General features: G+C 43.6%; 8 protein-coding genes across 8 annotated transcripts; 3 read left to right on the plus strand and 5 right to left on the minus strand.

Annotated features, from left to right (window-relative positions):
• Positions 1 to 676: 676 nt before the first annotated feature.
• O0I10_001996 (uncharacterized protein) lies at positions 677 to 1,588 on the plus strand (the record flags this gene model as incomplete). The annotated part of the gene is made up of 1 exon (XM_058482085.1): positions 677 to 1,588. One exon carries the CDS (start codon positions 677 to 679, stop codon positions 1,586 to 1,588), a length of 912 nt encoding a protein of 303 aa, XP_058347216.1.
• Positions 1,589 to 2,399: 811 nt separating this feature from the next.
• Positions 2,400 to 4,106, minus strand: O0I10_001997 (uncharacterized protein; the record flags this gene model as incomplete). Its single annotated transcript, XM_058482086.1, has 5 exons — positions 2,400 to 3,329; positions 3,395 to 3,469; positions 3,528 to 3,709; positions 3,777 to 3,861; positions 3,924 to 4,106. The coding sequence occupies 5 exons, from the start codon at positions 4,104 to 4,106 to the stop codon at positions 2,400 to 2,402; spliced, it is 1,455 nt and encodes a 484-aa protein (XP_058347217.1).
• A 378-nt stretch (positions 4,107 to 4,484) lies between these two features.
• Positions 4,485 to 5,216, minus strand: O0I10_001998 (uncharacterized protein; the record flags this gene model as incomplete). Its single annotated transcript, XM_058482087.1, has 1 exon — positions 4,485 to 5,216. The coding sequence occupies one exon, from the start codon at positions 5,214 to 5,216 to the stop codon at positions 4,485 to 4,487; it is 732 nt and encodes a 243-aa protein (XP_058347218.1).
• Positions 5,217 to 6,247: 1,031 nt separating this feature from the next.
• Positions 6,248 to 7,425, minus strand: O0I10_001999 (uncharacterized protein; the record flags this gene model as incomplete). Its single annotated transcript, XM_058482088.1, has 3 exons — positions 6,248 to 6,342; positions 6,403 to 7,285; positions 7,354 to 7,425. 3 exons carry the CDS (start codon positions 7,423 to 7,425, stop codon positions 6,248 to 6,250), a joined length of 1,050 nt encoding a protein of 349 aa, XP_058347219.1.
• A 1,782-nt stretch (positions 7,426 to 9,207) lies between these two features.
• O0I10_002000 (uncharacterized protein) lies at positions 9,208 to 9,930 on the plus strand (the record flags this gene model as incomplete). Its single annotated transcript, XM_058482089.1, has 1 exon — positions 9,208 to 9,930. The coding sequence occupies one exon, from the start codon at positions 9,208 to 9,210 to the stop codon at positions 9,928 to 9,930; it is 723 nt and encodes a 240-aa protein (XP_058347220.1).
• Positions 9,931 to 9,963: 33 nt separating this feature from the next.
• O0I10_002001 (uncharacterized protein) lies at positions 9,964 to 11,634 on the minus strand (the record flags this gene model as incomplete). The annotated part of the gene is made up of 8 exons (XM_058482090.1): positions 9,964 to 10,283; positions 10,343 to 10,873; positions 10,933 to 11,048; positions 11,116 to 11,138; positions 11,203 to 11,288; positions 11,343 to 11,436; positions 11,497 to 11,528; positions 11,592 to 11,634. The coding sequence occupies 8 exons, from the start codon at positions 11,632 to 11,634 to the stop codon at positions 9,964 to 9,966; spliced, it is 1,245 nt and encodes a 414-aa protein (XP_058347221.1).
• A 470-nt stretch (positions 11,635 to 12,104) lies between these two features.
• Positions 12,105 to 13,625, minus strand: O0I10_002002 (uncharacterized protein; the record flags this gene model as incomplete). Its single annotated transcript, XM_058482091.1, has 2 exons — positions 12,105 to 13,489; positions 13,547 to 13,625. The coding sequence occupies 2 exons, from the start codon at positions 13,623 to 13,625 to the stop codon at positions 12,105 to 12,107; spliced, it is 1,464 nt and encodes a 487-aa protein (XP_058347222.1).
• Positions 13,626 to 14,252: 627 nt separating this feature from the next.
• On the plus strand, positions 14,253 to 15,876 carry O0I10_002003 (uncharacterized protein; the record flags this gene model as incomplete). The annotated part of the gene is made up of 6 exons (XM_058482092.1): positions 14,253 to 14,517; positions 14,587 to 14,719; positions 14,776 to 15,007; positions 15,071 to 15,479; positions 15,560 to 15,778; positions 15,845 to 15,876. 6 exons carry the CDS (start codon positions 14,253 to 14,255, stop codon positions 15,874 to 15,876), a joined length of 1,290 nt encoding a protein of 429 aa, XP_058347223.1.
• Between the last annotated feature and the right edge of the window lie 92 nt (positions 15,877 to 15,968).

A 15,968-nucleotide genomic window follows, 5' to 3' on the forward strand; every position in this document is an offset into this window, starting at 1 on the left:
GGATGGGGACGATGGAATAATACCTGTGGCTGTTCCTTGTACTGGAACCAATAGCGGCATTTACAGTCAAGAGCGTTAGATCCATTTGATAGTGGGGATAAAAGACAGCTACTAAAGATTGAGATGATCACAAAATGATGTTGATGACGATGGCTACGGCGTTCGTTAGTTTCCATCAACGTTACGTTATCCGTTGTTTGCGGCTGTGTAGGCTTTTTCATCAGTCAAAAACACTAGTGGCCAATAAAATGAACCAGTTTAAGAATGTGGATATGATTGTTTACTGAAGGCGATCTCTGTTTTGGTACGATGATGCACGTAGATTCTGGCCAAGAGTAATAGGATGCAATGCGATGCCCAAAAGCGCCAAGACGTGCAGTGTGTTTTTCTAATTTCTCTTTAAAGTATGGAAGAAACCATGGATGATATGCAAAATATCAACACAGACCATTAGTGGCTACAAGGCAAGCCAACGACCGCTTTTGTGTTACCATTTGCGTCGATCTAGCTCCTGCCAATTTTGGATCAACACCCCCCATTCGCTTGGCATATAAATGGACCTTCTTCGATCCTCCTCCGCTCCCGCTTTTCTCTTTTGATCAACATTTTTTCTCTTCTTCACTTTTTTTCATTGCGAATGAACCCAATTCTTTTGCTCATTGTCATATCTTTGTCAATGGCCAGCGGTTTGCCTACACCGATTGGATCACCAATATCACAATTATCACAAGACGAATCTTCAAGCAGCACAAACAAAATCACGAGCACCACCAGCAGCAGCAGTACAACGGTACCTACTACCGATGCGGTTGATGTTGACGATTCAACACTTGAAGACGACGATCCAATTATGAATTCATCACCTCATGTTCAAATTGATCGATTTGCACAGCTGGTTGCTACGCATTGGCAATATGATCATTTGGAATCCATTAAAACGAGCAGCTACGATACCATTGCAAAGCAGATGCGTGAGCACGTGGAAATTATGATCCAGCCTTCATCATCAGCAAGTGACGATGACATTACTACAGCAGCTGAAACGGCGATGCCTGACGATGCAATGGATGTGGATATCCTCAAAGCTCAAATCTTTGGAGCAATTCAAGCACACATCGGTGGTGATCTTCCATTGGCATGGGATGAATTGGGTGACCAATTGAGCCAACCAGCAATCGAATCGTATGTACGAAGCCTCGTGTTAAAGCATTGTCCCCAAACAGGCGACCATGTTGACCATACTTGTCTCGGTGAACATGGCGAGCAGATCTTGAGCGATTTGGATGACTACGTAGCCAAGAACGTTGCTGACATCTTTGGTACCCTGAATCGTGTCTTTGTGCCTGATCTCTTAACGCATACGGAAAAAGATCTGCGTCAAGTCCTTGATTACTTTAATACAGCCTTTTTCCACCATCAGTCGAATGATCAAGATCAAGACGGCATGCAACTCACTCTCCGTGTCCTTCCTTGGAAACATGCAGGGCAAAACAAGATGGCTGCGTTTTTCTCATCTCCATCCAATGCCGATTCATCCGATCATCACTCACACAGTATTAACCAATACGCTGATTTGGCTCTTGTTTGATCAACGTTATCACCACCATTCCATCATCTTTTGTATATATGAGCATTCGCCACCCAACCTTCATTCCCCGAGCATTTTTAGAAACATTTTGCTTTGACTCAAATTCATCCACCTGCTCCTCTTTTCGATTTTTTTGTTCTCGCTCACCCACCACCCCTCCCCCTTTCCTCCCTCACGTTTCTCGCAACCACACTCCTTTACATATCAACTCATTCCTCCTTCCACCACCATTACTGGACCCGCGTTTCTCCCTTTCAAAATCCAGTTGTAGCCCCTTTTGATACTACCTGTCATCATCAAAAGTGGGCAACATGTATTCCCGTTTTCCCTTGCATGTGTGCATTTTACATGTGCTCTCTTGTATTTCACCCATTTGTCAAGCTAATCTGCTTTTTAGGCAGAGTTGTTTGCTTGTATGTATATATAAACGACAATAAAGCAAAATGCATCATACCCATCAATTCAACCACAAAAATATCCACGTGTGTATGTATCATGCAGCTGTGTATGTGTTCCGCTTGCAGTAATGTTTTTTGCCTTTATCGTGAATAATGACAAAACCCAAAAAGAAAAGGGGGGAAAGCAGAGCAAAGGGGGGAATGGCTCTTTTTTACCAATTTCAAACAATGCGACATGTGCTGCATACCACTGCATATACTCAAGTGATTGCAGTAGCAGCATAAGGAAGCCAACAATGCCAATGATGATGGTTTAAAAACATCAATGAAATCAATGCAATAGGATAATGTACACAACTTGGATCATGCTGGCGAGTGGGATAATGGGGAAAAGAGAACAATGAGCTAAGAGTCTACCGTCTACTACTACTAATTTTCCATTGCTCTGATATAGTTGGCTTGGGTTCACCACCACCACCGCCACCACCACCAAATGGAGGTGTTGCACCACCAACAATAGCACTTCGACGCCGCCGTTGGTAATATTCTTGAACAGCATGTTGTTGTTGCTGATAATGGTACATGAGCCTGCTCCTGGAAGACGATGACGACGACTGGTCCAAGGTTGTATGATCCATGTCGTTGCTAACTTGATGCTGTTGTGATGGTAAAAATATCATGGATTGACGTCGCTTATCTTTATGGTTGACCAGTGGTGTGGATGTTGTTGTTGTGTTGGTGCTGATATTCAAGTTTTGAATACTTGAGCTACGTGATGACAACAAGGGTTGATTACGATGATGCTGCTGGAGTGGTGAAACGACAGGTCCTTTTGAAGACGTTTGACTTGATGATCCAGGATGAGGAGAAGTGCATGAAGGCGTAGGTCGGGGTTGGCATGGAGATTCGTGTTGCTGTGGCTGCTCACTTGTGGATGGGGATCTCTTGTTTGGTCGCAGCAAAAACATGCTTGCCTTTTTCACCAATGTATCCATGGTCTGCGAACGAGGTCTGAAACTACGTTGTTGTTGTTGCTGCTGTTGATGCTGTGGATGATGATGGGATAAAGAAGGTGATCCATTCTCCTTGGTAACCATAGTTGTTGTCGAAGATGGTTCTAAAGGGGCTGATGATGGTATTACTTTGCTGTCATCCAATGGTGTGATCTTTTGTGCTGTTGCCGCCTTTTGTGATGTATCAGGAATGTAATCCATCGCATGTTGTTGTTGTTCCCACGTATCAGGTGAAGGAATTGATGACATTGCGTCGCTACTACTACTATCATCATCATCTTGTACAGCTTCAAGGCACGCTAATTCCTCCTCTATAGCTCGCACCATATCCTATACATCAAAGACATTAATAACCTCCATCCACCTCAACATCACTTGACAATGAGAATACTTGCATTGATACCGAGAATGAGTGCGTCAGCCTTTTTACGACCATACAATACTTGTGATGCTGCCTTTTTGTATGTTTCCTGCATAAAAGCATTGATACCACGTTCAAAAAGAGTATCGAAAATCATGTGATTGTACCTCAGCTGTGACGCATGGATCCACAGTTGCTATGCTTTCAGGTCCTTCCGGAGTCGTCGTTGCTGCTTTGAGTTGCTCAATTTCTTTGGATAGCTCGAGAATGAGTTCGGCATCGTGATCCACCCTTTGTACATGCGCTTTCTTCATGGCTTCCATTTCAGCATTGAGACAACGAATTTGGCCTTTTTATTATTGCATTGCACCTTGTCAGTTGGGTCGGCTACATGTTTCTTCAAGCATTGCTATTACCTTGGAGTTGTTCTTGAGTTTCACGATATGATTGGACCTTGGCCTGCCATTCGGATAAGGCTTGCTTCATTGTTGCATTTTCCGCCTTTTTACATTCTTTGTATGTGAGCGAGTGATTGTTTGAGGAATCATTGGATGGATGCTGACCTCTTTTTGTGCTAAACAGCTTCGTACGCGTGCAAGTTCATGCTGATCTAATTCAGGAGGTGGTGGCGGAGAGTAGTAATGATGTCGTGGTATCCCAGTGACATGTGGCGATGCATATCGGTCATAGAGTGAGGATCGTGTTGAGCTACTGCGTATGCTGGTTGGTGTTGGAGGAATACTCATATCATTCAATGACAAAGAAAGATAAAAGATGAAAAGAGAAATGCCAAAATTGATCTCAATGTTTGTGGATGCTTTGTTTTCACCCTTTCAAATATGGAAAGAAGCACGCCCTTCCCCAACCCCACATAACTCAATCACCCGCCTATCTTCTTTGGCAATGCTTATATGCTTTTTATAACGTAATGGGATGATCAAATATCACTGCTAGTATACACGATAGAGAATAATACACAAAGAACAGAAACTTGTACACGAAAAGAATTGTAGTTGGTGCAAGGATGAGGAATGATGGTGATGAATAAAGACTCCATGACGAGTATCCATTCTTTTGATGACGCATGATGTCGCCTGATTCGATGAAAAGTATCATGATGATCATTATGGATCGCTTTTGCTGACAAGAGAAGCGTTGTAATTTTGGCCATCATTGTTGTCCCAATACTCGTGGCCATTAACAAGGTAACGCAAAGCCAATTGTAGTTGCTGATGGTCCTCGCCTACTGCGTTGTGCCATACAAAAGAAAATGAGAAGCGATCTTTACTATGATTGCTGCCGTTGCAGGGTCCTTGATAAACAGCATCCGTATCGATAAACGTTCTCCAATTGTCAAATGTGTAGCGTACAATAACATGTTTTTCAAATGCAAAGTTGACCACACAGCATTGCCCTGTTACTAAGGGATGCTGTTGGTTAGGTTGCACAGAAAAGTATTCGAGCTTCACTGCCGCCTTATCATTTGCATGTGCATTGGCCGTGGGCAACACCAAGCCACTATTAAAAGATCCCTTATGATCATTGAGTTGCTGGCACCATGGTGATGTTGTTTCGGTGGTGGGTGCTTCCCATTGATAGAAAAACCGTACATGCTCAATTGTATCGCTGAAGCGCACGGTCTTCTTTTTCTTGATTGATTTTGCGGATGATGGTGATGATGGCGTTGTTTGTGGTGGTTTAACGTATCTTGCATTCTTTACAAGGGACACACGCTTGTTGTTCTTATGGGATACCGCTGAAGTTGTGGTACGTAAAGCATTACAATAGTAGCGACTTGCTGGTACGGCACCGAAAACATGATGATGATGGTAGTGTGAAGCGGCAACAAGTGTCATCAACAACCGAGAAATGTGCCAAAAGGCCGAGAATCAAGAGCGAAAGAAAGGGAACAAGATGAGGGGTGAGCAAGGTGTCGTATGACTTTAACATGTACAATTTCCAGCGTACACCAGAAAATACAGCAATCCCACCGAGCTGGAAATCGATGGGAAACAACATTCTATCCTGGCACCCAGGCTTCACTCCCATCTATAAAAGCACCTTAAAGATCGCTCTTGGATGTCTATTGCTGTGCTATTCCCACACACATACAACATTTAGCGGCACTAACCATGGTCGGTGGGTAACAGCTGACTGTGCACACACCAACAAGCATTATTGATAAATGAGCCTGTGCTCCGTATTCGGTAACCATACCTGGGGAAAGAGTGCTTGCGTACAAGAGCCAAACGTTACACCCACACAACAACAAACAAAAGCAGCGTCAATATATGTTTTCATCTCCACACACACACACACAGCCCTTTGTTTATAGCATTTCATTGTTTGTGCTCCTCGATTTCCCTCTTTGGCATGTCACAAATGAAACCTTTACTTACGACATGTTTGGATTGTTGAATGTGATGGTTGCCATCGTTACTCATACAATCAATCACAAAAGATCAGAAAACACAAAGCCGGGAAGATGCGGTGTGTGAGGAAGGTACAAGGTACTACATGACCCCTTGCCCGTTTTATTGGGCGTGAGTACATTTTTTGATATAAACATCGTCTTTTGTTTGTGGTCATGATCAAAGCGATCTTTTAAGACTTGGCTTATCACGCACGCACTGTTGCTTTACCCAAGGAATCACATATGCTGTGCAACAGCGCTTGGTCATAATCTCAAGACGTCTTCTTTTTGAAGATGCCTGTATGTGTGTATATTGCAAGCTATATACGGATGTCACAAAAATCATAAGATGTCAATAAAATACATATACAAGAGCGGGGGGTGGTTGTCAATGAAGAGTCAAAGTGAAAGGATAATACAGCATGGTAAAGAGGAAGATGAGTATACTACAAGTGATGATGGCTCCGTATGCGATCAAACGCCTTTGTTGTATTTAGCCTGGTGAGGATCGTCAAGATCGTTAGCATAGGCCGATCGCTTGGTACCACGTTTCTTGATGACCAGCATCTCTATGTATGCATTTAATCATTATTGGATGCATCACCAGATGCCATAATAATATTACGTACCTTGTGGTTTCGATTTGGCATTGACATGATAAGGTTGAATCAATGATGCTGCTGATGGAGGTTTACCACGTCTTTTCCTGTATCGCTCCAAAGGCCGTCCTTCAGCAGCAGCAGCCTTGAGAAGGATCATTGGCAAGATACGACGACGTGCATTGATAAACCAATTGCTAATTTGGTTGAGCGTAAGCCCTGTTCGCCTTTGCAACCAATTTTTTTCATCTTCAGTTGGGTATGGATTGGAGCAATGTTCCATCAACCATTGCTTGAGGATGGCCGTAACAGGCTTTGGAAGGTTGCCTCTACGTCTTCGCACCACGCCGTCAAAGATCGATTTGCCTGTATCAAATTGGCTGAGCTCACGAGATGGCTTTTGTCTTGTAAAGTCGCAATAATAGGGAGGGGTGATTGTTGTCATGTTGTATCGCTCGCCGCTGTAATGGTGAGAGTCTTCTTCACCGCTGCTGCTACCACTGATGCTGCTGCTGCTATCCTCAGCTTGTACTTCAGATGAAGAAAAAAAGATTGGTGGTGATCTCATGCTTTGTGGTCGTTGTTGCTGTGTAGATAATGAAGGGGATAACAATGGCGGTAACGAGGTCAAATGATCGTGCTGGTGATGATGCTGGTTCATTGTTTGATTTTTGTTGTTTCCAAATGATGGGTGGTGCTGATTGCTATTAGGCGAGCTCTCACGATTGTTACGCATGACATTATTCCAAAGTCTGCCATTGATCTCAAGCATTTCATTGATCTTGCTTCTTTTTTGCTCAATGAGTGGGCTGTAATATGGATCACCACAAGGTATATGCATCCTTTCGGTGCTGGATGGTGATGCAGGATATGAATAATCATGGAAAAGGATCACTGGACTGAATTCACGTGTCTTTAAAAAAAGATGATCTATGTTAGGTGCCATCAAGAAGGACCTGATGTAGGTAAAGCGTAATGTACCTGCATTTTGTTACTGCTGGGTGTGGCGGGCGAAATGGGTGGATGATGCAAATGGCCGGCACCTGCATGCATGGAGGAAACGACACTATGCAATGGTGGTAGTTGAATGTTTTGTTGGCAGGATTCAATCATGAAGATGATATGTGATGGATAGAGGGAAAAGAGAATGACGACTAATGACTGGGCCAAAGGATGCTGTAGATAAGTGAGCTGGGTTTTTATATATGCGATTTGACAAGAGATCAGCGTATGATGTTACACCCCAGGTTCTTTTTCCAACAACTATTCCATGCTTTGTTCATTGTAACATGTATGCATTCAACTTTTCTTTATTCATCTCAGCCTCCTCATTTTGCTCTGACACTCGGGATTTGTCGGGGAGATGGGCGCTGTGATTCGTACACACATCACATCACTTGGTCAAGTCTCATTCTTTTGCACAAGGAAAGGCGCCTTTTCCTCTTCAGGATGGCAAGATCTTGGCCTTGTGTGCATTATTTCATTTCCCTTCGTCATCCACCAACCCTGTCTATGAGCCTATCATTCATTTTAATGGAGAAACGAAAAGTATAAATGATCACATTTTATCCTACATAATGTTGTGTGGGGATTACCCATCATGTTGTATGCAAACTCTTACGTTAAGGGCGTACATAGGTATAACGTTGTTATGTCTCTTTCATTCTGTATAAATGACATCCATCCTTGATTAATGCACCGGGATCAACAATGCATCAAAAGTCAAAGACACACATGTCGGATCGACACATTTGAGTGGGGAGCCCCAAAAGAGTCAACCATGGTGTACAAGGAACCATGTGTGCGTGCGTGTATGTGTACGTAAAGTAGAAATGGAACCTTCCTCCACACCCTGCTTTGTCTCAACATCTGTTTCTTGATTTATGATGGCAAGTGGTAGGAGTAGAATGATGCTGTTGCTGCTATGGTTGGTAAGATCATGTGAGGTATTGGACCATTTTCAGCTGGTGCATTTCACTTTACCAACAACAGCATGATATGACTTTGATATGCAGCCAATTCTTAAAGCTGAGCGTAAACATGGCGAGTTTTCTTTCTTTATTGCCAAGAATAACAACAACAACAACGTATGCATTGTTGCTAGCAATAGTACACAATTCGTATGCACGTATACACGCGGCAATTTGCCGACAAGGGAAAATAGATCGTTAGCATCTGCCGGTGATCTTTATCAGCTCCCAAACGGGGGTTTGAAGAAGGAAAAATTGATAAACAGGAGGCTGTCATGCATATCTCTTTCTTCTCTAAATTGAGATCCGCGCATGGTTTGTACAACCAACAGCAATAATCACACGCACAAAGAGCACGCGAGTCAAAGTTCACACACCCGACAACGACGATAGCCACATGGCAAAATCCATTCTTATCATCATCGTCATCATCATCATCATCTATGATTTTATGTCGTTTGCTCTATCTTTCAAACTTTTCAGGAGAAGATTGCCCTAGCCCATATCCAACCCCGTCATCCCTTTAAGATTCCCACCCCACACTGACGATAATAAAATGTGTGACAACAACCCATCACCGCAGCAACAACAACACATCATGATCCGCAGTAATAACATCCTTGTACCACGCCACGATCATCAATAACAACAAAACCACTGCGCCACAACCCTCATCCAAACTATATAATGCACTTTAGTTGTTGATAAAACGAATGAGTTGTTCATAAAATCATCTCTTTGTATTTCTATCCAATGTTGTCAAGTGTCAATCATCAGCCCCAATTTGAATCAATCACCATGGCACGCGACGTCCCAATCATCTCTCAGCTTGGCGCCAACAAGAGTTGCTGTAAAACGCCCAAGAATGGATCAAGAGCTGAAGGCTGTAACCGTTGCTATAGCTGCTGGAGTTGTGGTGAAGAAGGAACGAGTGGCAGGCGACGTGGATGGCGTGGAGGTGGTGGTATCACGTCTCATGTTTCAATATTTGGACCTGACAATCCACATGAGTCGGCAGGCAGTGCATGACCTTGTGTCAGCATTGAATGACAACCAGCAATCGATTATTATCACAGCCAACATCGATGTTCATAGTACACATGTCGACTTTTCACAACACGGACGGCGGATTTTATACACTCCTAATGCAGGTGGACCAAGTATCATGAGTGAAGCATTGTCAGCCGAGATAATGGATCGCATCTTGGGCATACGTCGCTTATTCACGGAATGCGAGGTTCAATACAACAAAGCAAAGCCGAAAGCCATGACTGATTATGCTTGTCATTTATCGCTCAAAGGTGGTGGTGGCCTTGGTGTATCTGTCACTCGCGCAATGGTTCATCGTGGGCGACTCACTTCTAAAGCTGCAAGGCGACTTGTTACCAAGAAAGCCAAAGGCATACTCAAATCCACTGATGCAGTCCTCAATTGCTCATTCCAACGACAAGTGCTTCATATATGGGTACCAAATGGTAGTGACTCGGCTATTGTAAGGCGAGCATGCTCAAAGCTTTCCCCCTCTCTCAAAAGCAACACCATTTTCCTCATCACCACCGTCAACATGTCGAACGTCTTTAGTGCTTGAATCATCATTGTTGTGCCATAATAAAACATTCCTCTACTCTTGCTCTTCTTCTTCTACATCAGGTGCAGCATTGATGATCGGTTTGGCTCCTTTGGGTAATGCAGCTGTCTTTTTCTGGGCGGCCTGCTTCCTCCGTACAGCAGCAGGAACAAAACCAAGAAGCTCTTTTTGTAAATCACGTAGTTGAGGTTCAGCAGAGATTGTCGCAGCAGCAATTTGTTCACGCGTAGGCTTGGGAGCTTCAACTTGATTTGATACAGGAGCAGCATTCGTTGTTGTTGTTGTTGTTGTTGGAGGTTGATATATATGAGGTGGTTGTGTGTACATTGGAGGCCGTTGGGTAAAGGGTGGTCCTGAATTATAATGAACATCAATACCAATTCATCCATTAGCAACATGTTTATAAACTTACTTGGTGGTGGAGGTGGTGGAACACGCATAGCATGTGCTGGAGGTCGTCCTGGAGGTGGTGGTGGAGGAACCATCATACCATATCCACCAGGCATAGGCATTCCATGAAATTGAGGTGCAAAATGGAGTGGTCGTGGAGGTGGTGGAGGTGGTGGTCGCATTTGTGCTGCTTGTATAGGTGCAAGTTGTGTCTGAAATGGTTTTGGTGGAGGTGGTCCCTCTGGTAAAGGAATATCATCATCATCATCATCCTCTTCTTCGTCAACATCGTTGTCTTGTTTTGATGGATCAGCTGCGTTGGCTTCTTTTGGTGGTGGTGGTGGTGGTGGTCCTTCTGGAAGTGGAATATCTTCATCCTCATTCATAACGTCCTTGTCATCTTCTTTGTTGTCCAAGTCCTCAGTATCACTGATGTCAGAATCACTCATGTCGCTATCCGAGTCCGTTTCAGAAGATGAAGTGGATGACGATGATGATGAGCTGTCGCCATCAGATCGACGCGTTTTGCTGGATCCTGCTTTGGCACCCGTATCTAATCCATAGATATGTAAACACCCATTACCCTTTTTCATCCACAACATCATCCTTTACCTTTCACCTTGACAGCTACAAAGCTATTGGTCTTTGGATCATACACCATCTTCCTGTTTTCACGCTGCTCACGCTCCTGTTGTTGACGTTGCCTTTCAAGGAATGCTGCTTGTGCCCTATCGATAAACACATTTCAGTCCAACGTATCTCACAATTGCAATGATCATGCTAGGTATCCTTTACCCTGACAACTGAGGTTCCCGAGTCTACGACAAGAAAACAACATGTTAGCAATGATATCGATATGCCATCTTTCATCCATCCCATTACCTTTTTAGCCTTCTCTATACGTTCCAAGTCGGCCTTTAATTGTGTCAATCGAGCTTGGGCATTCTTATCCAATCCAGTATGTCGAGCTATGTTGACAACGTGTGAGAATAGCATCGATCATTTAACACTTGTTGACTTACCTTGGTTCTCCAGACGTTGTATCTCTCCTTTTATGGGATTCGTGTTCTTTTTAGCAAGTGCACTCTGCCGTGCTTCTCGACGTTGCTCTTTGTTCTGTTGCATGTGTGAGTTTATGGTCGATCGTTGCTACATGAGGTTGACACGAGTTCTCACCTTTTTGAGCTCCCGTTTACGTTGGGCCTTGCCTATTCCAAACTATACGATTAGCAACGTAGATTCCAAGTAGATCGGCAACTCCAACGACTCACGTAACGCATCAGCTGGATTGATGGCTCTTTTTGACTTTGGCATAACGAGAAAGAAACAAGTGAAAGCGGAGAGAAATGAAGCCACTGCTGCTCAATGCAAGAAATTGCCACTGCCACCCCCACCATCTCCACCCACTCTCTTCATACATAACCAGTCATCATTGTCTATATAGTTTACGCCAACTTGTTATCTAACCTTGTTCAATGAATAATGATTTATTAGTAATACATTATCATTTACGATTACACAGGAAGGGAAAAAGGAGTTGCTTGTTGATCATTGTTGTTGGTGGTTAGAGAACGAAAAAAAACAGGGGCTGATAGGAGGACTTTGACTTTTGGTGCCGGTGTGCTTGTGTGTGCGTGTGTAAGGGATACCAGCCTGCATTGAGGATCATATGTACATTTATGCAATATGGAGGCGATTTACGTGAAAGTATACACTGACGTTTTTATTTGCAGCACAAAGAAAAAAGAATAAGCAAAAAGTAATGTGATTGTGATGAAAAAAGACTAGTAACAATGACCCTTTTCACAAGCTTTATGGCGCCATTGTTCAATCAACAAACGAAGTTGATCAATTTGGTGTTGCACCTGTGCCCGGGATTGTGTTCGTGTGTCCTCAAGGTAATGAGCAATGTTTTCCAAAGCACGGTCGACTTGAGACTTGGTAAGAGCCTTTTCATCATTGAACACCTTGCTAAGATAACGTTGCACCCATTCAATTTGGGCTTCGGTGTAACCCATTCGACGATAAAACTCTCGCTCTTGATCGTACCAAAAATCGGAGAATTGCTTGTGCCAGCTATTGATGGTGTCAGTTGCTTCACCGTGAAGGGAGGATGCACTTGATGAAACTTCAGCTTCAATAGATGCCTTGGAACGAGCAGCAGCGGATGCAGATCCCTTCCAATCAGCTGCAACAGAGCTGACAGCAGAGCGAATGGTGTCGTATGCCGAGTCCTTTGCATTATGCATATCCTTCTCATAAAACTCGCGATGGCCACCAAGGACCGTTGGCAGGTAAGCTCGCACATGACCATCGATGTAATTGATCCAGTCATAAACACGATCCATTGTGTATGAACCAGTATCCTTGATCTTACGACCCATGTCATCGGCCCATTCTTGTGCATTCGAATACTTGTCACCAAGATAATCCATAGCAAACACCTTGTAAGCAGTAACGTCGTCTTGTAATTGATCCATCACAAGCTTGATTTGGTCCTTTCTCAAATCACCCTTCTTTTGGAGCTCATGCTTCAAATGATGATAAAAACGCTTGTTGCCCAAGTTGGATACATCGGTGGTTGATACAAGGGAGTTTCTCAAGTTTGCAATGACATCATTTGCCTGTTTCTCGGTCAAACTTGCCGACGTGACAAGACGATCGTGCACACCTCGCAACCAACGATTCAATGAGCTAGAGGCCTCATCGGTCTTACGGCTGATCACACGTTGATACCAAGCTTGGCGTTGTTCAAAGGATGAAAGCACGTCATTGTAAATATCATTCCATTGGCCTTCTGTAACAATCTTCTTTTGGACAGCTTCACGATGCATGCGATCGAGTGTTTCGGCAACACGATCTCGTGATAATTCACCTTGCAATTCAAGTCGGCGTAAACGATGTTGGATACCCTCAATCACATTGGCAATGTTGTTTTCAGAAAGCTGTCGCTGTTGCTCCAATTTGTTCTTGAGACCATCAACAACATGATCAACTTTGGTACCAAAGATTTCGGCATTCGTAGCAGCAGCATCCTTGTAGTACTTTACAGTATCGGCCACAGATTGGCTCACGCTCTTGTGTTTGGGATGACGCGTAATTCCATACTTGTCCATAAAGCCATGCAGCTGCTCACTTGTCCAAGTGGAAATGTCATGGTTGCATCCAGCTAATTTCGCATGTCAGCACAATTATATTGAACTATGCATATTCCTTTATCCATTACCTCTTGCAGATACTCCAAGAATGAACACAACGGCACACAGGAGTGCAGTGGTAATCACGTACAAAGATCTTTGACGCATGGTTTGACAGGGAGAAGGAAAAGCAGGGAGAATAAGTAAAACAGGTGGGGGTAGAGAGGAAAAAGCAAGCAAGGGTTTATACCATCCTCTTATGTTATCTGCAGCTGCTGAAGTCACTATGATCCGATTTTCTACAATGACATTATGCAAACCATGTCATTGGCTAAAATCCCTGTGCGACAATGATGTGATGGAACCATGTAGAACACGGCGACACCAAACATACAACCGATAAAACATGGGTCTACTACAAACACGTCGAGCTGAGTTATGGTTGTCAATTTAAGAAAGGGGAAGTCCTTGTGAAACAAATCAACCTGTAGACGTGCAAAAGAAAAGGGAGAATGTATATATGTAAGTAGTGTGTGTTGTGGTGGTGGGGGGTATGTGAGAAAGAGTACTCGGGCCAAAGGGGATCCCTCACACTTAAGTAAGGGACACAGTATGCGATGAAAAATACTATGCTATCTCCCATTGGGTAAAGGGCTCGCCCCTATACCTCCCCTTCACGACTGGCTTGGTTTTGTCACAACCAAGAGAAAAGCGTAAAGGGGAAAGATATAAAAGAAAGCAGGAGAAAAAAGGATGTTGCCACCATTCTTTTGCGATTTTCATTGTTCACTGGCAATGAGCACCACGGAGACCATTGTTTATGCATACACCAAATCAGAGGCACGCAAACCGCCTTACGAAAGACAGCCTATGCCGTCTCTCTTTGATGAGCCGATAACATCTAAAAATTGGCACAACCACGTCAACTGGGTACATGTTGTTCTTCTCCTTGGTACTCCATTGATTGCAATCTATGGTGCTTTCACCACTGAGCTATGTTCACGTACATTATTGTGGGCCTTTGTTTACTATCATATAAGCGTTTTTGGAATCACAGCAGGTACGCCTCTCATTTTCTATAAGCGTGTCCCGCATTGGTATTAATATCAACAAAATCTTTGCTTTTCAGGTTACCACCGGTTATGGTCCCATCGTGCCTATCGAGCAGTGTTGGCTATGCGGTGGTTTTACTGCTTAGCTGGTAGCAGTGCTATTCAAGGCTCGATCTATTGGTGGTGCCGAGGACATCGCGCACATCATAGGTACACAAAATAGTGATGTGTATCGTTCATCCATATGCTTAACGTATAGTGTCTAGATGGACTGATACCGACAAGGATCCGTACAGCGCCCATAGAGGTCTCTTTTTCTCGCATCTTGGATGGATGTTGGTTAAGCGACCCAAAAGCCGTCTTGGTTTTGCCGACGTTGCCGACCTCAAAGCTGATCCTGTGGTAGCATTTCAACATCGATTATACCCATTATTTGCCCTTGCTATGGGCTTCCTTTTTCCTACACTAATCGCTGGTCTTGGCTGGGGAGATTTTAGAGTATGTAATTGTATTGCATGTTGCAGCATGTTTTCTGACAAGGTTTTTTTTGGCACATGATAGGGTGGTTTTTACTATGCTGCCGTATTTCGACTTGTGCTCGTTCATCATGCTACTTTTTGCGTAAACAGCCTCGCACATTATATGGGCGACGATACATACGACGATCATCACACTTCTCGCGATCATTGGTTTACTGCGGTCATCACCAATGGTGAAGGATATCACAACTTCCACCATGAATTTCCTCAAGATTACCGCAATGCTGTCATGTATTACCAATACGATCCCACCAAATGGCTTATCAAAGCATTGTCATTGTTCGGCCTTACATATGACCTTAAAACCTTCCCATCCAACGAGGTCAGCAAAGGAATGATACAAATGAAGGAAAAGAAGCTGGCATCCATGAAACGCAGGCTCGTGTATGGTACGAAGCTCGAAGACCTTCCCGTATACACATGGGATGAATGTAAGTCATCAAAAGTGGTGAGGGGACTCTTTAGTAAGGAGGATAGTAAGGAAATCTAACAATGAATTTAAACTATCAAGTCCAAGATTTGGTCCTAAATGGAAACAGGAAATGGATCCTTATTGAAGGGATCTTGTACGACATGGAAGGTTTCATCAAGGAGCATCCCGGTGGTGAGAAATACATCCAAGCTGGTTATGGCAAGGACATGACAACAGCTTTCAATGGTGGCGTTTACAACCATTCGAATGGTGCCCGTAACCTCCTAACGAGGATGCGTGTTGGTGTACTCAAACATGGTAACTATCATGCAACCTCTTATGTCATTGTTTTCCTTTGCTGATGTACGTATTTTGACCCTGTAGGCATGGAAGTCATGGCGCATCATCATTTGTAATAACCACCATCACCACCACCCTCCTGTTATTTTCTTGTTCTTAGTGTATAATGTGACCCACCATAATGCAATGTATGTGTCGTTTTAATCCC

This window comes from Lichtheimia ornata, assembly GCF_029851405.1.
Source record: "Lichtheimia ornata isolate CBS 291.66 chromosome Unknown scaffold00005, whole genome shotgun sequence".
In the NCBI taxonomy this organism is placed as follows: domain Eukaryota; kingdom Fungi; phylum Mucoromycota; class Mucoromycetes; order Mucorales; family Lichtheimiaceae; genus Lichtheimia; species Lichtheimia ornata.